The 26,626-nt window shown below is 45.4% G+C and overlaps 2 protein-coding genes across 2 annotated transcripts in view; one reads left to right on the top strand and one right to left on the bottom strand.

Moving 5' to 3' along the window:
- LOC137418790 (putative serine/threonine-protein kinase MARK-C) overlaps positions 1 to 26,626 on the top strand; it is a 137,027-nt gene that overhangs the window by 11,375 nt on the left and 99,026 nt on the right. The window contains exons 3-4 of the mRNA XM_078766071.1: positions 4,642 to 4,697; positions 9,985 to 10,088. Of these exons, the coding sequence (XP_078622197.1) occupies positions 4,642 to 4,697; positions 9,985 to 10,088 (160 nt within the window). The remainder of the gene's footprint in view (positions 1 to 4,641; positions 4,698 to 9,984; positions 10,089 to 26,626) is intronic.
- The window catches only part of LOC144888366 (uncharacterized), a 57,226-nt gene continuing 54,582 nt past the window's right edge, over positions 23,983 to 26,626 (bottom strand). Inside the window, exon 4 of the mRNA XM_078766072.1 lies at positions 23,983 to 25,825. Within this exon, the coding sequence (XP_078622198.1) occupies positions 24,669 to 25,700 (1,032 nt within the window). The 5' untranslated portion in view covers positions 25,701 to 25,825 and the 3' untranslated portion in view covers positions 23,983 to 24,668. The remainder of the gene's footprint in view (positions 25,826 to 26,626) is intronic.

Raw genomic sequence — 26,626 nt, 5'->3', positions numbered from 1 at the left:
ATAGGAGATGGATATTTTTTTTGGGATGAATTCATTTGGTGAGCAAGTCGAAAGCAGCCTTTTAAAGAAGAAGAAGAAAAAGGTGTTATAAAATATGACGGAATACATAACTTGAGGGGAAAGTGTAAACATTGAAGGTTAATGAGTGAAAACTATCTGGGGAAATGGGGGAGAAACACGTGGTCGAAGAACGAACGAACGAATAAGAATGAATAAACGAATGAGAACAGAGAAGGAAATGTTTTTTTTTTTTGTTTTTTTTTTGAGTTGAGATTTACACAAGGAAGTAGGCTATGGGTGAAAAGACTGGGAATACAGAGAACGAAAGTTATTGGATCACAAACGACGGACCACTGAGAGAAAAACAAAGCCTCAAGGTTGTACAGTGCACACTGTACAAGGCCTTGCTCACGACACGGCAAACAGACGATCAATTTATGAAAGATAAACACCGAGAAACAACCAAAGTTGCACACAATAACTTCACACACCGAAAGATAAATACAGTTTCGACAAAATACAATTGTGAACAGACTTAACTTCGAAAAACGTGGAGACCGTGTGGAGCTTCGAAAATCCCTGCCGCCGTCTCCAAGATCTCGCGAGATCTCCTGATCAGATCCTGATCAGATCTCGCGAGATCATTACAGATCTCTGTCATTCTCTTCACACCCCAACTTCCTGCTGCCTTCAACATATCTCCCACAACTCCCGTCGGCCCTCCCGCTTTTCTACTCTTCATTGCTTTTGTCTCTTCCTCAACTTCCTTCTCAGTTATCTTCTCTGCCGGTCCAAAAACTGGGTTACTCTCCATGTTGCCATCCCATTTATTCTCTGTATTCAACAGCATTTCCATATATCTTTTCCATCTCCCTTTAATTCCATCTGGGTCGACAACGATTTGTCCCACTTCATCTTTCAAGCAACTCACCCCCATCACATCACACCTCTCTTTCGCTATCTGCTTTGCAATCCTGAATACTGCTCTCTGACCCTCTTCCGAATCCAAGCGTTCTCTGAACATTTTCCTACATGCCTCCTGCGCCTTTGCTACCTCTTTCTTTGCAGCCTTCTTGGCTGCCTTGTAACTTTCATGCTCTGCTGTGTTTCTGCTCCCGTACCCTTCGCCTTCTGCCACTCCTTGAACTTCTTCCTCTTCTCGTCAATCCTCTTTCCAACTTCATCATCCCACCACCATGTTTCCGAGCGCCTCAGTGGTCCTTTTGTCCATCCAGATACCTCACCAATGGCTCCCAACAGACTAGCTTTCATTGACATCCAACCACTTTCAAGCTCAACCACATCATCCTCTACCCTACTCAGCCTCTCTTTTAATGCCTCCCTTACTGTCACCTCTTTCAACCTCCACACCTTCATTCTCGGTTGGTACTTCACCCGCCGAGCTCTCCTCGCACCTTTCACCCTTATGTCGCAAACAACCAAGTGGTGCTGTGAAACAGTCTCCTCCCCCGGGATCACCTTTGTGTCCCGGAGGTGCCCCCTATCTCGCCTACGCACCATCAGGTAGTCAACGGTTGTCGTCGACCCACCTGACGTGTATGTAACAAGCTTATTATCCTCTTTCTGGAACTGAGTATTACAAATCAACAAATCAGCTCCATCAGCAAACTCCAAAATCCTTTCACCTTCTCCATTTCTCTTCCTCATCCAACAACTTCCTCATCTTTCACGTTTTCCATCAGCTTCTCTGTCGCACACCAGAACTTGTCCTTCTCTTCATCGCTCCGACCAACCTGCGGAGCATATCCCGAGATGACGTTCACCAAGAGCTTTGCAATCATCATTTTCACCATCATCAACCTATCACTCACTCTAGTCACACTCACCACACTGTCTACAAACTCCTCAGAAAACAGGAGACTAACACCATTCATGCCCTCCAGGCACCCTTGCCACATAAACTTGTATTTCTGTCCCTGCCTACCTTTCACCATTCTCACCCCACTTCCCTTCCATCTCGTCTCTTGCACACAACATATGTCCACTCTTCTTCTGACCAATACTTCCACCACTTCTCCTGATCTCCCTGTCATTGTCCCAACATTCCATGTCCCAAACCTCAGAAACCGATCTCCACTTCGGGCTGTACCCTGCCCATATGTAGTTGTAATTGTCATGGTTCTCTTTTTGAGGCAATGCTTTTATGGCCGGATGCCCTTCCTGACGCCAACCCTCTTAGTCGCCTCTTACGACACGCAGGTACCTCTTCTAATCCAGGGTAAACACTGGGAAACGTTTAAAACATGGAAATTCTGGGGGGGGGGGGGGGGAGGGGGGGGCGGCGTCTGCATCACGGCTGCGGTTTAAACGTATTTAAATAATATATAAACAAAACCATGAAAAATAATCTGGGAAAAGTCTCGAAGTGAGGACGTGGATTTGAGAAAGAAGGAGCAGAGGTGGAAGAAAAACGAGATATAGGGGCGGGGCACAAGTCGACACGAGAAGGAGAGCAAACAAGCACGTGTCCGGGAGGAGAGAAAGAATTAAGAAAGAATTTTTTGTTTATTTGTTTGTTTTGTTTTTAAAACGTTGGACAAAGGGTAAGATGTTCGTGAGAGGTCAGGGGGAGAAAAGAAAATCAAAGAAACAAGCAAATATGAAGGAAAGAACTTATATTCACAAAATACTGACGGGGGGAGGGAGCCTGGAGAGACCAGGCGGCGCATGAGGTCCGAACAAAAAACGACTAATTACACACAAATTTGCAATAATTACAAAACCAAAACTAAATAGAAACACACAATAACATACACAATAAAATAACCAGTGGAAATTTGACAAAGACACGAATGGGAAAATATTCAAACTTTGATGTCGTGGAGAGATCGAAGCAAGCCTCCTCGCTTGCTCATACAACAACTCATACTCATACAAGAACAACAATACTCGCTCATACAAGAACAACAACACACTTGCTCATATTCCTAAATAAGTAGAGAAAATTGTTGTATGTAAGTTGAATCATATGGATCATGTGCAGTTAAACTTAAATTTATGAAAAGAAATAGGAGGAGTCCTTGAACAAACAAAGGATGCTTTGAAACTTTTAATTATCGGCTCACCAGGCGTGGACAAAGTTATGGAGGCTGGTCCGACCTTGACCAGTGTTCAGTGATAACTTTGAGAAGCCCCTTTTCTTTCCAAACTTCCAAAACATTTCTTAAAACTTGTGTTTTCATTGGAATCTAAATACATAACTGTTTGCAGATCATGATCAGATATATATTCTATAAAGAGTATATTTATTTGTTATACAATATTTAATTGGAAGAAGCTTATTCCTTTTAATTCAAACGTGTTGATTTGATTTTGAGAGGGAGTGGAGCCGTGCAGCTTGGTTGCCCCGAGCTACCATTTGCACACGGGCCTGCCCTGCGAGAATTGTCATTTGCACTGATTTCACACTTGTCCAAAGCTCTCAGACACATAAAATGTAATACACTCAACGCTGACCAATCTATGTATTTATGAAGCTCAAGTATCCAATTAATTTTGCTTTCACAGTTCTAAGGGGTAATTCTCAAGCTTTCTAGAGCGTATATTTACTTACAATGGCTACACCGCTGGTAGACTTTCAGTCTTGTTTTCTCCCTCTCAGGAAACACTCGCCTCTCCAAATATCCACACGTGCACCCACTCACGTAACCACAGCACCAACACTGGTAACTTGCAGCGGTTCATGTACACCGGAGGCCTGAGGCCTCACAACCAACACGGAGAGAAATATACCCACAATAATTATCCTTTATAACCCTGTATAATTATCTTTATAAGCCTGTAGAATGACCCGTTAAAAATGAATGAATGAATGGTCGTTTTAAGGCCATTTTCCCCGCTAGAGCGGGGGTTAGCCTTGCGGGCCCCATGACAATCATGGTTCCCTGTTTGAGGCAATGTTTTTATGGCCGGATGCCCTTCCTGACGCCAACCCTTGGTCACGCTCTTACGATGCGCAGGGATACGGTGTACCTATTCGAAATCGGGGTACACACCGTGATCATTCATCCCAGCAAGCTGTACTCAATTGGCCGACCTCGGAAGGATGACAGGCTGAGTCAACCCCCCTGGCGTTAATTCAGCGATCGACCGGGATTCGAACCCAAGGTCCTAGGATTCCAAGCCGGCACCCTAACCGCTAAGCCAACACCAGGCTATGCCAACACCAACACCAGACTCGTTTGTAGAATCACCCGTTAGAACTTCAGGATTCTCTAGAACTCTATGAAACCCATAGGATTCAGGATTCTCTAGAACTCTCTATGAAACCCATAGGATTCAGGATTCTCTAGATCTCTCTATGAACCCATGCCAGACAGCTCAGAGGTGAGTGTCGGAGCTTGGGTCACAAAGGGGAAAGAAAAAAGTGTGGTTAAAAAAAATCTTTGGTGATCTTCACTCCCTCTTTACCACTTCACATGTCTTGGCTTCATTGTCAACTGTATTTGAAGATGCTTGGTAGGGTTGCTCAGGGTAGTGGTGTTGTTTGCTGTCTAAATGTAGAAAACAAAATACCCGATGCAGTCTGATTTTCACCTCCGTGACTGCTCTTTTATTCTCACATTGTTTCTTATTTGTGTCATTTATTTGACGACAGCTTAACAAAATCTTTATTTTCAGCAGGAATGCTGAGCCTGAAGTGATAAATGAATCTGTTGAGGAAGAGCCACGAACTGGTGAGTTTTGAGAATTAATCTTTTCACAAAATGAATTATGGTCTCATTTACTAGTACAACTAGAAAGAGCAATCAGAGATTGCAGACCCTCGCGAGGATGTGTTTTCAGTGGTTTTTAAGGCTTTTGTGGTAAAGCAAATATGGCAGCCGAACCACGTGACGATGACGTTGTCTTTTTTTTGTTTTTCTCCACCAATTTATCCCTCGATGATGCTCAAGAAAGTTTATCTTGATCGTATGAAGTTTTGTACTTGTAGAATTATGATGTCATAATGGAGGATAAGTTTATCTTGATCGTATGAAGTTTTGTACTTGTATAATTATGATGTCATAATGTTGTTGTTGTTTTTTGGTCCCCTTTTTGAAGCAATGTTTTACGGCCGGATGCCCTTCCTGCCGCCAACCCTGTTTGTCGCCTTTTTACGACAAACAGGGAATTACCAGTGTACTGGTACTCAATTTGCTGACCTCGGAAGGATGACAGGCTGAGTCAACCCCACTGGCGTTAATTCAGCGATCGACCGGGATTCGAACCCAGGATCCTTGGATCCTAAGCTGGCACCCTAGCCGCTAGCCCAACACCAGGGTGTTGGTTTTTTAATGGAGGCACCTATGACATCATCATTAACATGTTATTTCACAAGGGAGAGTTCTTTACAATGAGCCATGTCTCAATTTTTCCTATGCAGCGCTTTCGGAGATATAGAAGTGGAAATTTTTTCGGTTTTTCCAAGATGGCGCCCGTACCACGTGTCCTATGACATCATAATTGAACATTTCCTGTCAATCAGACCAACGGTTGCAGAGAAAATCGTATTTATTCTGTGCGGACAAACAAGCAAACAAATGAAAAATCACTCAGAGTGATACTTGGCAAAACATAACAAAGTAGAATGGCACTCGGTAGAAGCGTCCTTTTGACCTCAAAAATAATTAGTGATTGAATTCAGTGACCTGATGTGCAAATCGTCTTCAAAGTTTAAGTTAATTGGATGAAGATTGATAATAAATTTTCGAAGTTTGGTCTATGTTGACCTTTTTGCCTATGTTTACCTCAAAAATAGTTGGTGGTTGGTTTCACTAACCTGATGTGAAAGTCCTTTTCAAATTTCAAGCCAATTGGATGAAAATTGAGGATTTTAGTCATTAGGAAACATTGGTTGACCTTTGGCCTTTGTTGACCTTATGACTTATGTTGATCTCAAAAATAGTTGGTGGTTGAATTAAGTTTGCTGATATGTAAATCGTATTCAAATTTCAAGTCAATTGGATGAAAATTGAGGCTTTTAGAAATTTGAAAAAAAGGTGGTTGACCTTTTGGCCTATGCTGATCTCAAAAATAGTTGGTGGTTGAATTCAGTCTGCCGATATGTAAATCCTATTCAAATTTCAAGTCGATCGGATTAAAATTGAGGATTTTTGAAATTTGAAAAAAGTGGTTGACCTTTGGCCTATGTTGACCTTTTGACCTTTTGACCTCAAACATATAGGATTTTGTCGGACCACAAACTCTACCATTTGGTGAAGTTTCGTGAAGATCGGTTTCAAATTGTGACCTGTAGGCAAGGATAACTGAGCGGACAGATAAGATGATGGAATAGATGAGGAAGTTAAAGATACAGCTGCTGAATAAACATATGAATGGCGTTCCGTAAGGGGCAACCTCTGGAATGTAGGTGGTACCAGATGATGGTGAAAGAGCAAATCAATTTAAAATGAAAATATAAAACGATATGATCCCTGAGGTGGAGGAAACGCTGAAAGGAAGCAAGTAATAGGTTTGGGTTTGGAAGGGTTAATGCGGTTCATAAAGATCATGGTCAGGAGAATGGATGACGTGAGATGGTGGTTAAACTGGGTGTCCCGTCTGCCAGCATGAGGTGGTGAGTGTTAAAGATCACATGGTGTCCTTCACAAAGAGGAGGGAGCTATCACTGGCACCTGGGCAAATTCCAAATTCCTCCAATAACGAGCTGAGGGCACTGCATCAGCGGTACATCTGCCTTCTCAGCCAATGATGCTTGGTACTCCACAGTCTTGTCTGTGCTAAATATGAACATGGAAGAAGCCTGCTTTGTCTGATTCTAAAATAGAAATCCCATTAACATCCATCCACAAACATAAATTTGCCTTCTTTGTTGTTGTCCAACATTGTTTCAGATGCATATTTGTGTGTTTTTTCCACCATTATTCCTTTATCCTTTTCCTGGAGACAACAACACAACAACATGCATTTTAAGGCCATTTTCCCTGCTGGAGTGGGGGTTAGCCTTGCGGTCCCCATGACAATCTTCTCCATCTTGCCCTATTTTCTGCATCTCTCCTTGTTTACCCCCTAGCCCGCATTTCTTCTTCCACCATCTTCAGCCAAGTTTTTCTTGGTCTTCCCCGTCCTCTACTTCCTTCTGCATTCATTTCCATCACTCTTCTCAACCAGTCACTTTCATCCTTCCTCAACACATGACCAAACCATCTCAACCTGTTCCTCTTCACAACATCGATCACAGGCTCTATTCCCATCATCTTTCGCAATTCATCATTTGTCTTCCTCTCTCTCAACGATACTCCGCACATCCATCAAACCATTCGCATTTCCACCCTTTCCAACCTTCGTTGCTGCTCTACGTTCATTACCCATGTCTCGCTCCCATAAATCATAACACTTCTCACACATGCAGCATACACCTTTCCCTTTTGCTTCAACGACACTCCCCTCCTCATCAGCACGCCACTCAGTTCCCGAAACTTCCTCCATGCACATCTCACTCGAGCAACCGTTGCCGAGTCTGATCCACCTTCTTCATTCAGCATGTCTCCGAGGTAGCAAAATGTTTTCACACCTTCCAGCTTCACGCCGTCTCCAAGATCCAACTCAACATTTCCTCCATCTGCAGCTCCCTCTGTGCACACCTTACATTTGAATGTAGCTGCCACACTGGTTAATGACCCTCTCAGACCACTACATTTTTGATGAACTCTCAGACCACTGCCACACATTACTCAGCCTCTCTTTTAATGCCTCCCTTACTGTCACCTCTTTCAACCTCCATACCTTCATTCTCGGTTGGCACTTCACCCGCCGAGCTCTCCTCGCACCTTTCACCCTTATGTCACAGACAACCAAGTGGAGCTGTGAAACAGCCTCCTCCCCCGGGATCACTTTTGTGTCCCGGAGGTGCCCCCTATCTCGCCTACGCACCATCGGGTAGTCAACGGTTGTCGTCGACCCACCTGACGTGAATGTAACAAGCTTATTTTCCTCTTTATGGAACTGAGTATTACAAATCAACAAATCAGCTCCATCAGCAAACTCTAAAATCCTTTCACCTTCTCCATTTCTCACACCATATCCGTAACCCCCATGAACTCCCTCAAAACCATCCATACTCCTTCCCACATGTCCATTTAGGTCTCCTCCTACCACAACAACTTCCTCGTCTTTCACGTTTTCCATCAGCTTCTCTATCGCACACCAGAACTTGTCCTTCTCTTCATCGCTCCGACCAACCTGCGGAGCATATGACGTTCACCAGATGACGTTCACCAAGAGCTTTCCAATCATCATTTTCACCATCATCAACCTATCACTCACTCTAGTCACACTCACCACACTGTCTACAAACTCCTCAGAAAACAGGACACCAACACCATTCACGCCCTCCAGGCACCCTTGCCACACAAACTTGTATTTCTGTCCCTGCCTACCCTTCACCATTCTCACACCACTTCCCTTCCATCTCGTCTCTTGCACACAACATATGTCCACTCTTCTTCTGACAAATACTTCCTTTTCCTGGAGAGAATCCACCATTTAGAAATTATACTGTGTCCAACAGGACTGTACAGACGTAGTGAATTTACCTCTGAACTGTGCAGTCTGCTTTGCTTCTCATACTGACCGTGCACTTTCAAATAAAGAGCTAGTCTCGCACGTGAGGCCCTGTGTCGGACTGTTTTTGGCTTTTTTGGTCCGACGAAGGGTTGATGCCAGAAATGTCAGCTTCTCCTCGCTTGCAACTGTGGAAAGCATTGCTCGATCAATGTCCTTCCTGGCGATTCCATCCGTTCCACTAAATGAAACTAGCAACGGTAACCGCCCTATGGGCGGGGCTTCAATTGGGAGGCGCGATTCATATAAACATCCGTTAAATCATATCACACGCAAATCATCAAAATCTAAACAAAATCTTTTGTATCAATAAAAGCCACATCACTGTTCATATCGGTAAATATTATTCCATCGTGTTTCAAATCGTGATCGCGATCTGTTGGCGTATACACTGCCCAAATAGCTATGTGGAATTCTCTCATGTCGAGATTAAACGTCGTTTGAACTTTGGCCGAGGTCATTATTTACTTTTAATGATGTCTATATACGAATGATGTTTAATGATGTTTATATTGGTTTTGGGTCATCCTTTCCGCATATCTCATGGGATTGTGAGTTTGAGAGACGGCCGTGATGGCGGGGAGGGGGTTGGAATTCTCTCAAGCAGGGATTCGACCCTTGTCCTTATAAAAGGTCTTTGTCCGAGGTCACCGAGTCCGATCGGTGCAGCCGTGCAGCGATCGGTGCAGCCGTTTGTGCGGCACCCGGGAAAACAACATCGTCACAATGAAAACATCGTCACAATGAACGTTATGCGAACACGAATGTTGTGCGGGAGTCCAAACCTGAGAATGCTGGAGACCAAAGCTGAAATTGGAAAAACGAAATAGCCTATTTTACTCCTGGAGAGCCCAGGATTACCCACTCAAAATATCGTTGCGATCGGTTCAGCCGTTTTTGCGGTACCTTCGAACGGACAGACAGACAGACAGACGGACGGACATTTGGTGAATTATAGTAAGAGGATGCTTCACAGGTGGTGTGTTTGCTCACAAATGTGTGGTCCCTCTGATGGAACTTGTGCTGGATATTCTGTCTGGTAACATTAGTTTAGAGTCATTAAACATCTCTCGGTGGCTTTCATGATGAGTTAGCAAGTCAACGCCGGCACCCTGAACAAATTACAAATTCCTGCCTTTGCCCACTACAATCATGTCAAGCCTCGCCAACCAGTTCCTGAAAGACTTGGGTCAATTCTGCATGTTCTGAGCCCTTGACCTCTAACGAAGGGATATGGTTTGTGAACATTTGACTGGCAAAGAGGAAGACAAAGACTAATTGATGAAATTGATGTCTCATTTCTACAATGCACATACATCTGAACATGGTGACATTCTGTCCATTGTTCTTTTTCTGTCACGACATCTGTTTTATGTTAATTTTGTCTCTTCTTTCCAGGATCTTCTCTCTGTCATGGTGAAGATGATGAGAGTACTTCCAGTGAGGATGATGAGAGTACTTGCATTGAGGAGGGTGAAGAGTTCAATGTGGGGCAGGTCGTGGTAAGCAAGACATTCGATAACCTTTTCACAGTAATTGCTCGGTTTGTGTCATGGATGCTTTCCTGAAAAGTGCGACGATTATCAAAACGATTTCAATCAAAACAATTTTTATGCCTCCACCGATTAAGGCATTATGTTTTCAGGTTGTCCTTCCGGATGTCCTTCTGTATGGCCATCCGTACGTTCATGCATCTATTCGTGATAGGATTTCATTACCACGTTAACTTGAGAAGGGCTGAAGGGATCTTAGTCAAACTTGGTGCATGTATATATAATGAGTTAAAGATGAACTGATTCGATTTTGGGGTCATGAGGTCAAAGGTCAGAGGTCCCATTAAGTAAAAAAAATCTGTCACTGTTCTAACTTGTGAATCGGTGATGGGATTTTGCCCAAACTTGGTAAACGTATACATAATGATGCAAAGATGAACTGTTTATACTTTGGCACCAAATGTGAGAAATTCGGTGATTTTGTGATTTTGGTGAGCTCATTGGTCATGTCAGGTAATGATGTGATATTTGAGAACAGCTGAATGGATTTATATCAAACATGGCACAAGTGCTGTATGTGTAATGATGTAATGATGTGGGGGTATTGGTCGATGTGACGACGTCGGTTGGGGGGGTGGGAGGATGCCGAGGTGCGCTTACCTGCATGAGTCCACCCGATGTCCTCGACCCTGTAATAAATCCACTCAAACGACACAGGATGTAAAATGTATGGATAAGCATGTCTAATGAAAGAAATGCCGGTAACAAACAAAACACATGATGAACTAAATTCCTAAATTGGAGTGCCCCCACACAGAGACTCAAATACAGACGAGGGATAAAATAACTGAAAATAAATATGTGTCTGTGTGCACTTAACTCTGAGCGTCTCCGAAATCTTGTCAGAAATCGTCAGATGCCTTGGCGGGAAAACACAAATTTGTTGGCACGCAGCGCGTGGTTGGGTATCCAGGCCTCGCTGCCCGGTGCGTTCACTCCTGGCCTCGTCGAGATGCAGCGAGCAGGCAGCGCCTGTCCACTCATCGTTCTTGTTTGGGAAAACCGCAGCTCTTCCTTCTCACAACCTCCAGCAAGATGTCCTGACATGACCATTCACGATGAGATCCACAACAAAGAGAAGAACCAGAAGGACGTCGATGCGGAGAGAGATAAAAGTGCGATGCTGAGAGATACCAAAATGCGACCGTTCACCAACAAACTCGCGAGAGCACGGCGATGTCACGTCTTTTCGAAGCTGCTCCATGCGCTCACGCTCTCGAAGCTAAGTGATCTATCACAATCGTGTTTTTGTAGAGACTGTATCTATCTTTCGGTGTGTGTACCTATAGCGTATCTTTTGGAAAATTTTCGGTGCTAATTTTTCGTACATGTATACACAATCGTCGGTTAATGGTATCGAGTATTCTGCGGCCTAGTACTCGTAGGCTGAGACTACCGTACCGTCTCCGACCTTGTGGTTTTTTCTCTCAGCGATTCGTCGAATGCGCTGAAATTATTTTCGTTCTCTGTTTCGTACCAGTCGTTCACCCCGTACCTCCTTGTTTAATATCTGTACTCGCAAAAAAAAAAAAAAAAAAAAAAACCCCAAAATTTTTTTTCCCTTCCCCAGGTCTTATTCGTTTATTTGTTGTTCTTTTTGTTCGTTCGTTCTTCGTTCGCGATCTCGCGGCTAGAAATGTATAATATCTCCCCTGAACAACTATTTTCTCTCATATATTATAACACCCTTTTCTTCTTTTCCTACAAAAGGATGCTTTCGTCTTGCTCACCAAATCTATTCATTCCAAAAAATATATATAATACCATCTCTTACAGTTCCTCCTTTCTACATTCCCTAAACTATCCAGAACTCCACCCCTCCTCCAGTGTCCTCAAACATATTTTTGACTCGAAGGTCTCAAACTCATTTTGCAAAAAATGTTCGTTTCCCATGAATCGTACACTTTTCAAAATCCAATCTCACCCCTCCCCTCCAAATCCTCCCCATCACCCATCCCTTTCAAATCTCCCCCCTTGCCCTTGCCCCTTGCTCCTTCTCCCCCCTTGCCAATCTCACCACACCCCACACCTCCACACCCTCCACACCCCACACACTAAACTCCCCCCACACCCCTCCCCTCCGAGACTCTCCCTCGCTCCTCCCCTCCTAGACTCCCCTCTCACCCCTCCTCCTCAAAGCATCCTCCCTGCTTCTTCCCCCTTCCAACTTTCACCTTCATCTCCCCAAACCTTCTGCCTCGCTCTTCCCCCTCCTCAAATAACACCTCACTGTGCCTCACCCAATCTCCATCAAACCTTTTGTCCGCCCCATTCTTCCCTTTCTCCAAGCTATTCTGAAATCTCTGAAATCTCTGACACACCTTCAACAGCTCTCCCTATCTCTTCCTCCTCTTCCACATCTTACCCTACCCCTCCCCCCCCCTGTTCTGGACCCGATGCTCCCCCGTCCTCTTCATTAACGGTATGGACCTCAAACATCCGGGGCCTTCGCTCAAACTTGACTGACCTCTCCATACAGGTTGCTTCTGACAAACCAGATGTGATCTGCTTAACAGAAACTTTCCTCCTTCATGATGTCTCTGATGCCTTGGTATCTCTCCCAGGTTACTCCCTCCTCCGGTATGATAGACCTGAGCCTCGTCCTGGAGGTGGGGTTGCTATCTTTATAAAAAAACTCTCTTCCTCACTCGCCCTCCACTGCCCTCTCTCCACCTCACCCCCAGGAATACCTTTGGCTACGGCTTCCCCTTCGCTCCCACCTTTTGATCATATGTGTGTTGTACCGTCCACCAAACAGCGATGACTCCATCTACATCTCACTGTCTGATAATATGGACCAACTTCTATCTACCCATCCCAACTCTCTTCCTCATATGTGGTGATTTCAATTGTCACCATGCCAGTTGGCTGGGTGTGGGTACCTCTCTCACCAGCCATGGCTCTTCAGCAAAGGACTTCTGCGACTCACTGGGACTGACACAATCTGTCAATTTCCCGACCCGGATCTCAGTCAACGGAGCATCTTCTCTTCTGGATTTGGTTATGACAAACTTCCCTGAAAATGTCTGCTGCTCTTCTTCTGCTCCAATCGGCTCATCTGATCATGTGCTTGTCAAAGTGGATATCTCTCTGACCATTCTCAGAGAGCTTCCTCAGCGTCGATGAGTCTGGCATTTCACTCAGGCCAACTGGCACGGTCTTCAAGCAGCCATCAAGCAGCCATCAAGGCCTTCAAGCAGCCATCAAGATCTGGACTGATCTCCCATCTCTACCGCCTCTGACATCAACTCATCCTGGGAATTCTTTCAAAGTAAATTGCTCTCTCTCATGCACAGATTTATACCATCTCGTCTTCAGTTGTCATACCCTTCCTCCCGTCCATGGTACACGGAATCTTGTGGTGAGGCTGTTGCCCTGAAACAACTTGCTTTCGTCTCCTGGAAAGCAAATCCAACGGAAGGAAATCTCATTTCCTTTCACAAAGCCCGAAACAAGTGTGTGTCCACCCTCAGGAGAGCCAGGAAACAATGTCTCAACATTCTCAAGACCGAACTCTCTTATCTGTCTCCCTCTTCCAAATCCTGGTGGCGTCTGGTCAAATCTGTTTCTGGTGTTTGTTCCCCCTCCATCCCCTCCCTCACCTCAAACGGCTTAACGGCTGACTCCGCACGTGAAAAAGCTGAATGCCTCAACTCTGTGTTTGCCTCTAAATCTTGTGTCCCAAACCCATCCGTCCCTCTCTGTACCCACCATACCCAGTCGTACCCAGCTGCTCCTGGAATCTGTGTCCTTTCCTCCTGACAAGGTGGAAAAGTTTCTGTCAACCCTCGCCTCTGATTCTGCAACTGGTCCTGACGGCATCAGCCCACGGGTCCTAAAATCATGTTCTTCCGCTCTTTCACTCCCTCTTTCTGTTCTCTTCACCCTCTCTTTTGCTCAAGGTCATCTGCCATCTGCTTGGAAATCAGCCAACATCACCGGTTTGCACAAAAAAGGTGCAAAAACAGATCCCCGCAACTATAGACCAATCAGCCTTCTCCCAATTATCAGCAAAGTCATGGAATCCATCATTGCTTCAGATATTAAATCTTTCCTCTTCTCCAATGGCTTGATCTCTGATCATCAATTTGGTTTCAGACATGGTCACTCTACTCTGGACATGCTGCTTCTGCTTTCTCAACAATGGATGGAGGTCCTCAACGCCAAACAGGAAATTAGAGCTGTCTCCCTTGACATTTCACGTGCCTTCGATACGGTCTGGCACCCTGCTCTGCTCAACAAACTCTCCTCCTTTGGTATCCATGGAAATCTCCACGCATGGCTGGCGGACTTCCTCTCTGGTCGTAGTCAACGTGTGGCCCTGAATGGGTTTCTCTCATCTCCTCTTCCTGTTCAGGCTGGAGTTCCCCCAAGGTAGTGTTCTGGGCCCCGTGCTTTTTCTGGTCTTCATCAATGATCTCTCTGACTCTCTTGAAAATCCTCTGTATCTCTTTGCTGACGACTCTAATCTCTGTCGCTCCATTCCTCATCCCTCAGATCGGCAGTCTGCAGCCTCCTCACTCTCTGCAGACCTGGACAAAATCACAGACTGGTCAAACAAGTGGAACATGTCTTTCAATCCTGACAAATCTCACACTCTTACAATGTCTCTCCGAAAGGACTGACTGGACAACCCTCCCATCTACTCTCAACAATCCTCTCCAAGAAGTTCTGTCGCTCAAGCTTTTGGGTCTCACTATCTGCCATGATCTTTCTTGGGAAAACCACATTTCCAAGCTGGCCTCCAAAGCCAGTCGCCGACTGGGCATCCTCCGTCGTGCGAAGTCCTTCCTTGGCACACCTGAGCTCCTCACCACATACAAGGCTTTCATCCGCAGCTCAATGGAATACTGTTCCCCCCTCTGGGCTGGTGCTCCTGCCTCACACCTTGCTCGGCTTCACGCTGTTGAGGCCAAAGCTTTCAGAATCATTGGAATCTCCTGCGATGTAGTCAACACCGAGGGCCTTTCACTTACTCACCGCAGGCAGGTTGATGGTCTTTCTGTCTTCTACCGACTCCTCTCCGGCCTTGCTCCCCCAGCTCTCTCTGTGCTCTGTCCCCCCAATATTCCTTCAGGTCGCACAAGATCTGCCTGCAACCCTCTTATGGTTAAACTGCCAAAGTCTAGGCTCTCTGCTCACCTTCACTCTTTCATTCCCCTTTTCTCCTGCCTCTGGAACAAACTCCCCCACTCCCTTCAATCCCACTCCTCCCTCCAGGTCTTTAAAACAGCTGTTCACCACCATCTCTTATCTTCCCCCATCGAAAACCTTGATCTTTTCTACCCCCGGTAATTCACCCCAGAGTCCTTGCAGTGTTCATATGTTTTATTCCTCTCCCACCTCCCCCCAAGTCCTCCCGATGTCCCTGCTCTCAAATGTTGTGTTTGTGTCCTTCCCCCTCTTCCCCCTCTCTTTTGTGTCCTTCCCCCTCTCTCCCCATCTTGTCTGCCGCTCCCCTTGTTTTTTGTGTTTTGTGTGTCGGTTTGTCTTTTTTGTGTGATCAATGTTAGCTCTTTCACGAGCCTCGATCTTGTATACAAAACTCCGGAACGAGAAGGCGCAAGAAGAGACGTCAGCACACTTTCGTTCACCCAAACCGAGAAGGAAGAATGTCCGCCGTTCCACTTACCTTGTATGCGTGGCTCTGACGTCTATCGCTGGCACCCTGCACACATTGTGGAACAACATTGTGGTCAAATATCTGCTCTGCCTCGAGTATGGGACATGAATATGATTATTATTATGATTATCGCGTTGATGTGAAATAATCTCACTAAAATACGCAATTTGGTGTCTGTCTGTCTGTCTGATGGTTTTTTGACTGTGATACATTCTGTAGTTACTTATCCAATCTCAACCAAACTTGACAGGATGACTGAGGATTACACAATGAAAGTTGTAGCGCATTACTTTGCCCCCCTCCCCAAGGGGGGGCTTCTCCCCCGAGCGGGTGTTTCCCGCCATTGCCGTCAATGGGGTTGCGTGTTGAGGTGTTTTTTTATGTTAAGTTACTTTTATCGTAGCATATTTTCCTAGGCAGCTTCCAATAACAAAACTAACGATAATATTAATAGCATAATATTTATGTTATGACAAAACAATATTGATACCAATAATATCCCACCTCCCCAAGAGGTTTTTCCTCCTTGAGCAAACGTCCAGTCAACGTTTATAAATAGCTTATCATGGCATTTTTGTGGGAGCTGCGGCCTCCACCGGAAGTAAAAAAAATTATAAACCACAAACACGTTTGATTAGCTTTTTAAACAGTTGCTAATGCTGTTGACACACTACATTAAGAAATTTGGAGGAATCCCGACACCCGTGAGGTACGTTTTACTTGCAGAACTGAGCGAAGAACTGCGGTACTCTATCTACCCCACAAGGGTCATGTTATGTTGGGGAAATCTCAAGTCTCGAGTATTTCGTGCCACGCGGCCTCGTTGTTGAAGATTCCGACCTTGAGGCCTGGTTCTCTCCAGGCATCCAAAGCGGTTATTTTTTCATTCGTGTGTTTGTCAAATTTCAACTCGTTATTTTATCGTCAATGTGTTATTGTTTGTTTATAGTTAGTTTTGGTTTGAATTTCCTGTAACTCGTAATTAATTAATCGTGTTCTGCTCCGCGTGTGCAGCCTTGTACCCCCGTCGGTGTTTGTCAACTTAAGTCCCCTACTTCGTGTTTTGCTTGGCTCTTAGTTTTTTCCCTTCTACCCCGAACATAATACTCTTTGTCTAACGTTTTAAATCCCCACCCCCCCCCCCCCCCAAAACAAAACAAAACAAAATAACCAAAAACATTTATTTTCCTTTCTCCACGTGTGCTGTTTGTCTCATCCTCTACTTTCTGTCCAGGTGAGCTGTTCGCCCCGCCCCCATTATCTCCTTGCCATCCACCTTTTTCCCTGTTCACGTGACTCGTGGTGTTCCCCTCTCGGCCCTCCTCCCGTTGGTATTTTGTGCATATAAGTTTGTTCACGGTTCTGTTTAAATATTATTTAAATATGTTTAACCTTTCCCCTTCAGTGTTTTATTCAGTGGTATTTTACAACACGCTGTTTTTCTTCCTATTTAAAAGGCTTTTCTCAATTTCCTCTCCATCTCATTCCACGTCAAAAAAAAGAAATTCAATCTCTTATACGTCTCCCTCACTACATGGTCTAAATTCACATTCATTCCACCCCTCCTCCATCGTTCTGAATCGGATTGCTAACTTGAAAATCACAACAAACCCAATTTGTTATAAATGTTCGTCTTTCATTAATCATCCACTTTCTAAACTCCCCTCTTGCCCCTCCCCTCCAAATCCCCCCCTTGCACCTACACTCCTAAACTCCCCCCTTGCCCCTCCCCTCCTAAACTCCCCCCTTGCCCCTCCCCTCCTAAACTCCCCCCTCACTCCTCCCCTTCAAAACTCCCCCCCAACCCCTCCCATTCAAATCTCCGCCCATACCATTCCTCTCCAAAGCTGCCTCCTCCCCACTTCATCTCCCTTCTTTCTTATACCTCCACCCCCCCCAACCTTCTACTTTCCTCTGCCCCCCCCCCCCCCTCAAACAACCCCTCACTGTGCCTCATCCCTTCACCATCAAACCTTTCATCCTCCTCATCCTTCCCTTTCTTGTAACTCTTCTGTAATCTCTGCCACACTATCAACTGCTCTCCCTACCTCCCCTTCTCATCCTTCATCTTACCCTACTCCTCCCCTCCCTTGTCCTGTACCCGATGCTCCCCCTCTCTCTTCATTAACGGTATGGACCTCAAACATCCGGGGCCTTCACTCAAACCTGACTGATCTCTCCATACAGGTTGCTTCTGACAATCCAGACTTGATCTGCTTAACAGATCATCTGATCATGTGCTTGTCAAAGTGGACATCTCTCTGACCATTCTCAGAGAGCCTCCTCAGCGTCGACGAGTCTGGCATTTCACTCAGGCCAACTGGCACGGTCTTCAAGCAGCCATCAATCATCTGGACTGGTCTCCCATCTCTACCGCCTCTGACATCAACTCATCCTGGGAATTCTTTCAAAGTAAATTGCTCTCTCTCATGCACAGATTTATCCCATCTCGTCTTCAGTTGTCATACCCTTCCTCCCGTCCATGGTACACGGAATCTTGTGGTGAGGCTGTTGCCCTGAAACAACTTGCTTTCGTCTCCTGGAAAGCAAATCCAACGGAAGGAAATCTCATTTCCTTTCACAAAGCCCGAAACAAGTGTGTGTCCACCCTCAGGAGAGCCAGGAAACAATATCTCACCGTTCTCAAGACCGAATTCTATTATCTGCCTCCCTCTTCCAAATCCTGGTGGCGTCTGGTCAAATCTGTTTCTGGTGTTTGTTCCCCTTCCATCCCCTCCCTCACCTCAAACGGCTTTACGGCTGACTCCGCACGTGAAAAAGCTGAATGCCTCAACTCTGTGTTTGCCTCTAAATCTTGTGTCCCAAACCCATCCCTCTCTGTACCCACCGTACCGTCGTACCCAGCTGCTCGTGGACTCTGTGTCCTTTCCTCCTGACAAGGTGGAAAAGTTTCTGTCAACCCTCGACTCTGATTCTGCAACTGGTCCTGACGGCATCAGCCCACGGGTCCTAAAATCATGTTCTTCCGCTCTGTCACTCCCTCTTTCTGTTCTCTTCACCCTCTCTTTTGCTCAAGGTCATATGCCATCTGCTTGGAAATCAGCCAACATCACCGCTTTGCACAAAAAGGTGCAAAAACAGATCCCAGCAACTACAGACCAATCAGCCTTCTCCCAATTATCAGCAAAGTCATGGAATCCATCATTGCTTCAGATATGAAATCTTTCCTCTTCTCCAATGGCTTGATATCTGATCATCAATTTGGTTTCAGACCTGGTCACTCTACTCCGGACATGCTGCTTCTGCTTTCTCAACTATGGATGGAGGTCCTCAACGCCAAACAGGAAATTAGAGCTGTCTCCCTTGACATTTCACGTGCCTTCGATACGGTCTGGCACCCTGCTCTGCTCACCAAACTCTCCTCCTTTGGTATCCATGGAAATCTCCACGCATGGCTGGCGGATTTCCTCTCTGGTCGTAGTCAACATGTGGCCCTGAATGGGTTTCTCTCATCTCCTCTTCCTGTTCAGGCTGGAGTTCCCCAAGGTAGTGTTCTGGGCCCTGTGCTTTTTCTGGTCTTCATCAATGATCTCTCTGACTCTCTTGAAAATCCTCTCTATCTCTTTGCTGACGACTCTACTCTCTGTCGCTCCATTCCTCATCCCTCAGATCGGCAGTCTGCAGCCTCCTCACTCTCTGCAGACCTGGACAAAATCACAGACTGGGCAAACAAATGGAACATGTCTTTCAATCCTGATAAATCTCACACTCTTACGATGTCTCTCCGAAAAGACTGACTGGAAAACCCTCCCATCCACTTTCTGAATAATCCTCTCCAAGAAGTTCTGTCACTCAAGCTTTTGGGTCTCACTATTTGCCATGATCTTTCCTGGGAAAACCACATTTCAAATCTGGCCTCCAAAGCCAGTCGCCGACTGGGCATCCTCCGTCGTGCGAAGTCCTTCCTTGCCACACCTGAGCTCCTCACCACATACAAGGCTTTCATCCGCAGCTCTATGGAATACTGCTCTCCCCTCTGGTCTGATGCTCCCGCCTCACACCTAGCTCGGCTTCACGCTGTTGAAACCAAAGCGTTCACAATCATTGGAATCTCCCGCGATGAAGCTATCTCCAAGGGCCTTTCACTCACTCACCGCAGGCAGGTTGGTGGTCTTTCTGTCTTCTACCGACTCCTCTCTGGCCTTGCCCCCCCAGCTCTCTCTGGGCTCTGTCCCCCAAATATTCCTACAGGTCGCACAAGATCTGCCTGCAACCCTCTTATGGTTAAACTGCCAAAATCAAGACTTTCTGCTCACCTTCACTCCTTCATTCCTCTTTTCTCCCGCCTCTGGAACAAACTCCCTCACTCTCTTCAATCCCACTCCACCCTCCAGGTCTTTAAAACAGCTGTTCACCACCATCTCTTATCCTCCCCCATCCAAAACCTTGATCTTTTCTACCCCTGCTAATTTCGGTCCCCTTGTGTTTTATACCTCTCACGCCCCCCCCCCCCCCTCTCCTTCCCACGCCTCCTGCCCCCAAGCCCTCTCCCTCCCACACTTCTCCCTGCTCTCAAATGTTGTGGTTGTGTGCTTCCCCTTCTCTCCCCATCTTGTCTTCCGCTCCCTCTTTTTGTATATTTTGTGTCTGGTTGATTTGTTTGTGAAATAAATGTTAGCTCTTTCACGAGCCTTGATTCAGTATACAACAACAACAACAACAACAACAACAACAACAAAAAACAAAAAAAAAGGCTTTCCTCCTTCAAGATGTCTCTGATTCCTTAATATCTCTTCCTGGCTACTCCCTCCTCTGGTATGATAGACCTGAGCCTCGTCCAGGTGGTGGGATGGCTACCTTTATCAAAAACTCTCTTCCTCACTCTCCTTGCACTGCCCTCTCTCCTCCTCACCCCCAGGAGTACCTCTGGCTACGGCTTCCTCTCCGCTCCCACCTTTTGTTCATATGTGTTCTGTGCCGTCCCCCAAACAGTGATGACTCCATTTACATTTCACTGTCTGACAACATGGACCAACTTATATCCACTCATCCCAACTCTCTCTTCCTCATATGTGGTGACTTCAACTGTCATCATGCCACCTGGTTGGGTGTGGGTACCTCTCTCACCAGTCATGGCACCTCAGCAAAGGACTTCTGTGACTCACTGGGATTGACACAATCTGTCAATTTCCCGACCCGGATCTCGGCCAATGGAGTATCTTCTCTTCTAGACTTGGTTATGACAAACTTCCCTGCTAATGTCTGCTGCTCTTCTTCTGCTCCAATTGGTTCTTTTGATCTTGTGCTTGTCAAAGTGGACATCTCTCTGGCCATTCTCAGAGAGGCTCCTCAGCGTCCTCGAGTCTGGCATTTCACTCAGGCCGACCGGGACGGTCTTCAAGCAGCCATCAATCGTCTGGATTGGTCTCCCATCTCCACTGCCTCTGACATCAATTCTTCCTGGGAATTCTTCCAAAGCAAACTGCTCTCTCTCATGCACAGATTTATCCCATCTCGTCTTCAGTTGTCTTACCCTTCCTCCCGTCCATGGTACACTGAATCTTGTGGTGAGGCAGTTGCCCTGAAACAACTTGCCTTTGCCTCTTGGAAGGCTAATCCAACTGAAGGCAATCTCAGTTCCTTCCACCAAGCTCGGAACAAGTGTGTGTCTACCCTCAGGAGTGCCAGGAAGCACTATCTCTCCTCACTCAAGAATGAACTCTCAAACCTGTCTCCTTCCTCCAAATCCTGGTGGCGTCTGGTCAAATCCGTTTCTGGTGTTTGTTCCCCCTCCATCCCCTCCCTTACCTCAAATGGCCAGACAGTTGACATCGCACGTGACAAAGCCGAATGCCTCAACTCTGTGTTTGCCTCAGAATCTTTAGTCCCAAACCCATCTCTCTCTGTTCCCACCTTTCCCAGTCGAACCCAACTGCTCCTGGACTCTGTGTCCTTCTCTCCTGACAAGGTGGAGGAGTTTTTGTCTTACCTCGACTCTGATTCTGCAACTGGACCAGATGGCATCAGCCCACGGGTCCTAAATCCTGCTCTGCCGCTCTATCTCACCCTCTCTCTATTCTTTTCACCCTATCTTTTGCTCAAGGTCATCTGCCAGCATCCTGGAAATCAGCAAACATTCCCGCTTTACACAAAAAAGGTGCAAAAACAGATCCTTGCAACTACAGACCAATCAGCCTGCTCCCAATGATCAGCAAAGACATGGAATCATTCATTGCTTCGGAGATGAAATCTTTCCTCTTCTCCAATGGCTTGATCTCTGATCATCAATTTGGTTTCAGACCAGGTCACTCTACTCTGGACATGCTGCTTCTGCTGTCTCAACAATGGATGAAGGTCCTCAATGCCAAACAGGAAATCAGAGCTGTCTCCCTTGACATATCACTTGCCTTCGATACACTCTGGCACCCAGCTCTGCTCACCAAACTCTCCTCCTATGGTATCCATGGAAATCTCCATGCATGGCTTGCGGACTTCCTCTCTGGTCGTAGTCAACGTGTGGCCCTGAATGGATTTCTCTCATCTCCCCTTCCTGTTCAGGCTGGAGTTCCCTAAGGCAGTGTTCTGGGCCCTGTGCTTTTTCTGGTCTTCATCAATGATCTCTCTGACTTTCTGGAAAATCCTCTCTATCTCTTTGCTGATGACTCCACTCTCTGCCGCTCCATTCCTCTTCCCTCAGATCGGCGGTCTGCAGCCTCCTCACTCTCTGAAGATCTGGAAAAAATCACAGACTGGTCAAACAAGTGGAACATGTCTTTAAATCCTGACAAATCTCACACTCTAACTCTGTCTCTCCGAAAAGATCGACTGGACAACCCTCCCATCTACTTTCTCAACAATCCTCTCCAAGAAGTTCTGTCGCTCAAGCTTTTGGGTCTCACTATCTGCCATGAGCTTTCTTGGGAAAACCACATTTCCAAGCTGGCCTCCAAAGCCAGTCGCTGACTGGGCATCCTCCGTCGTGCGAAGTCCTTCCTAGGCACACCTGAGCTCCTCACCACATACAAGGCTTTCATCCGCAGCTCAATGGAATACTGTTCTCCCCTATGGGCCGGTGCTCCTGCCTCACACCTAGCTCGGCTTCACGCTGTTGAAACCAAAGCTTTCAGAATCATTGGAATCTCTCGCGATGAAGCTATCTCTGAGGGCCTTTCACTCACTCACCGCAGGCAGGTAGGTGGTCTTTCTGTCTTCTACCGACTCCTCTCCGGCCTTGCTCCCTCAGCTCTCTCTGTGCTCTGTCCCCCAAATATTCCTACAGGTCGCACAAGATCTTCCAGCAACCCTCTGATGGTTAAACTGCCGAAATCTCGGCTCTCTGCTCACCTTCACTCTTTCATTCCTCTTTTCTCCTGCCTCTGGAACAAACTCCCACACTCCCTTCAATCCCATTCCTCCCTCCAGGTCTTTAAAATAGCTGTTCACCACCATCTCTTATTTTCCCCCATCCAAAACCTTAATCTTTTCTACCCCCCACTAATTCACCCCAGATCCACCTTGTTTGAAATTCCAACTTCTTTCCTGGAAGTCCTGGCAGTGTCCATATGTTTTATACCTCTTCCACTCCCCCTTCCCATGCCCCCCCCCCCCCAAAGCCCTCTCCCTCCCACAGCCCTCTCCCTCCCACAGATCTCTCGATGTCTCCATGGCTCTCGGTCCCTGCTCTCAAATGTTGTGTTTGTGTCCTTCCCCCTCTCTCCCTCCTCTTGTCCTTCTCTCTCGTCTCTGTCCTCTCTGTCCACTCTGTCCTCTCTCGTCCTTCCTCCTCCTCTTGGCTACCGCTCCCGATGTTATATAGGCTCCGGGCCAGGTATGGTCCATCTGCACCCCCCCCCCCCCCCCCACAACTCTCCGACCCTGGGTTTTTCTGAACCATTGGGGTGTCCTGGGGTGGAAATCAACTGGTAACAGTAAATAAACTTGGACTCACTACCCATTTGGTACCTATATTGGATGGTACCCTCAAAACGGCATATTTTTAAATCCGCGTTGCGCCATATTCGACACACGTGTTCTTTTGGTATTTGTGCCTGCTAATATTAACTCAGAATAAAAAGTTACATACCAAAAGAAAGCTGTTCATCTACTGATCATCATAGAATATTGACACATTACTTATAATGGTACCTTAATGGTCATAACTAGTGCTGAATAGCAGTACCCCACTTTAACGTAACATAATTCGGTATCGACCGTACTATTTCATCTTACACACATAATATGAACACATTACACCTGATATGCTTACATATATATTTTATTGGCTTTCTCCTGTATATCAGCTTTAATTTGATACCAGATACATCCCCATAGCTTCAATTCTCTTTTGTATACAGCGTGTCAAAGATACTACCTGTTTCGCGGGAACCATGAATCATATAATCTCGGTAACAGTCTTTGTCTATATTCAAAAGAACTGCCTATTACACTTATAAATGTCATTCATAATCGAATATCATAATCATACTGCCATCTTATTAACATATTAAACAAGAAAAACTTGTTTATTAATCACAGTAGTTTTTAATATCATCATATTAATATTCATACACTGGGTCAAACACCTTCCACAGAACAGTAACAATGTAATGCTCGAATATTTACTGTAAAAGTAAAAATATTTCTTATTTGAAACTAAATTTTAACATCCCATTGAAAAAATTTTTAGTATCGAATATTTTGATGATAAACCAAACATTATTGCTCAACAACAGATATCATAATAATATTAACAGTCAGTTTTATCCCTACAATTACATATGTATGTCGTACACTCAGTTAACCACATTATATCATATAATACAGGTATCCACTCTCAAAAGAACACAAACAAACAATTGCATTTTGTTAATTATCAACAAAAGTCAAACACTGCATGAGTACAGTCAAGTTGGCTTGCTTGCACGAATGGCATATGTCCATCATGATCAGTCATCGTCACTGTCACTTTCATCGGTATCACTGTACAAAACACGATCCATATCATCAGGTGTTTCATCACCTGATTCATCATCACTCTCATCGTCGTCTGACATGACCTGAGCTATATCAGCCAGCTCACGCGGAAGCATTTCTCCATCATACCAGAGAGGATCCAGGCAGCCTTTCTCCTCTTCCCAGCCATGGCCTGGACTTGCTTTGGGAATCCTTGGTCGAGGAACGTGAGCTCTCTTCCAAATTCCCACTTGGTGGTTGACCCTTCGGATGTGCTGTGTGAGGCTCCTCATACATGGTGGAATATTGGCCATGTCTACATTGCCTGAGGGTAGGTGACGATTCTCCTTGGCACATAGCTCATTTATTCTCAGGAGTCGCAGATCATCAACGTGTGATACCTTTCCTCTTCCATACATGGCACATGTGAAGCTGTCTTGTTGATTGTTCAGCTCTTCTGGCACATCCCACGTATCTCCAAGCTTGTTGAGAATAGGGATGTATTGCGGCAGACGAAGCAGCGTTTTAACAGGTTTGATTTTTCCAATCCCTCGGAAAGCGCTAGTGCTGTCACAACCGCTGTAGGCGTGAAGTGCCATAAGAGCAGTACTCTTCTCTTGGCCGAAGTCTGCTGCGAGTTTACTGACGTTTATTAGCCTCTGCTTGTTTCCTGTGCCTGTGTCAAACAGTATCTTTATGTCGTTTATCGATGCGGCGTAGTGCAGTAAGATGAAGAATACATCCGAGTCTGGGCTCTTCACTCGAACAAACTCATATTTCTGGCTCCTGGCGTAGTTTACGTATAATATCACGCGCGAGTCTGTTTCTTCTTGAGACGATTCCAGCTGAGGCAACTCTTTGGCATTTGTTGTCTGACCATCTGTGGATGTGAGTTGGTATGCCTTCCCTTCACATATCAAGATCACTTTTCGACCATGGCACCGAGAAGCATACTGGTCACTGTTCCAGAGCCTGAGTAGCAGTCGGATGAACTGGATTTTGTTCTCGTCGTTCGAGAGAAACATTTTCCAATCTTGCGGTTTCTTTGTAGCTTCTCCTTTTAGGGTGGTTGTTCACAATGGGTGGTTGTTCACTCTCACGTGTACGTTTCGCTCGCGCCGGATGTTCCATATTAGCGTTGTTACTTCACCTGCAAAACACATCAAAATATTGGTAAGTACCAAGCTGAATAATTATTATAAATTGCATCTTAATTATAAAAAATATCTTATATTGCATACTTAACTATGTAAAAAAAGGTGTTTAACTTAACTAATTGACTCGTTCTGTCGCTGTAAGAGACACTTAAATAACATAATTGTACAATCTGGTGATCTCAATTTACGCAGGATACAAACATGGAAGGATCTGCATGCCATTTTCGTCAAAATTCCTGCAATAAACTACAGTGATACATCAATACAACAATATATTAAGTAACACATATTAACAATACATAGATTTTGTCATGTGTCCAACATATATGTACATGATATACGTGGCAGCATTTGTAAATTGACAAATGCAGCATCGCCTACAATATCACCCCATACCGGTAGTATCTTTGACACGCTGTATAAAAAAAGAGAATTGAAGCTATGGGGATGTATCTGGTATCAAATTAAAGCTGATATACAGGAGAAAGCCAATAAAATATATATGTAAGCATATCAGGTGTAATGTGTTCATATTATGTGTGTAAGATGAAATAGTACGGTCGATACCGAATTATGTTACGTTAAAGTGGGGTACTGCTATTCAGCACTAGTTATGACCATTAAGGTACCATTATAAGTAATGTGTCAATATTCTATGATGATCAGTAGATGAACAGCTTTCTTTTGGTATATAACTTTTTATTCTGAGTTAATATTAGCAGGCACAAATACCAAAAGAACACGTGTGTCGAATATGGCGCAACGCGGATTTAAAAATATGCTGTTTTGAGGGT

Source organism: Myxine glutinosa, chromosome 12, assembly GCF_964187855.1.
Source record: "Myxine glutinosa chromosome 12, kmMyxGlut1.1, whole genome shotgun sequence".
NCBI lineage: Eukaryota > Metazoa > Chordata > Myxini > Myxiniformes > Myxinidae > Myxine > Myxine glutinosa.
This window is presented reverse-complemented; position numbering and strand designations above follow the sequence as displayed.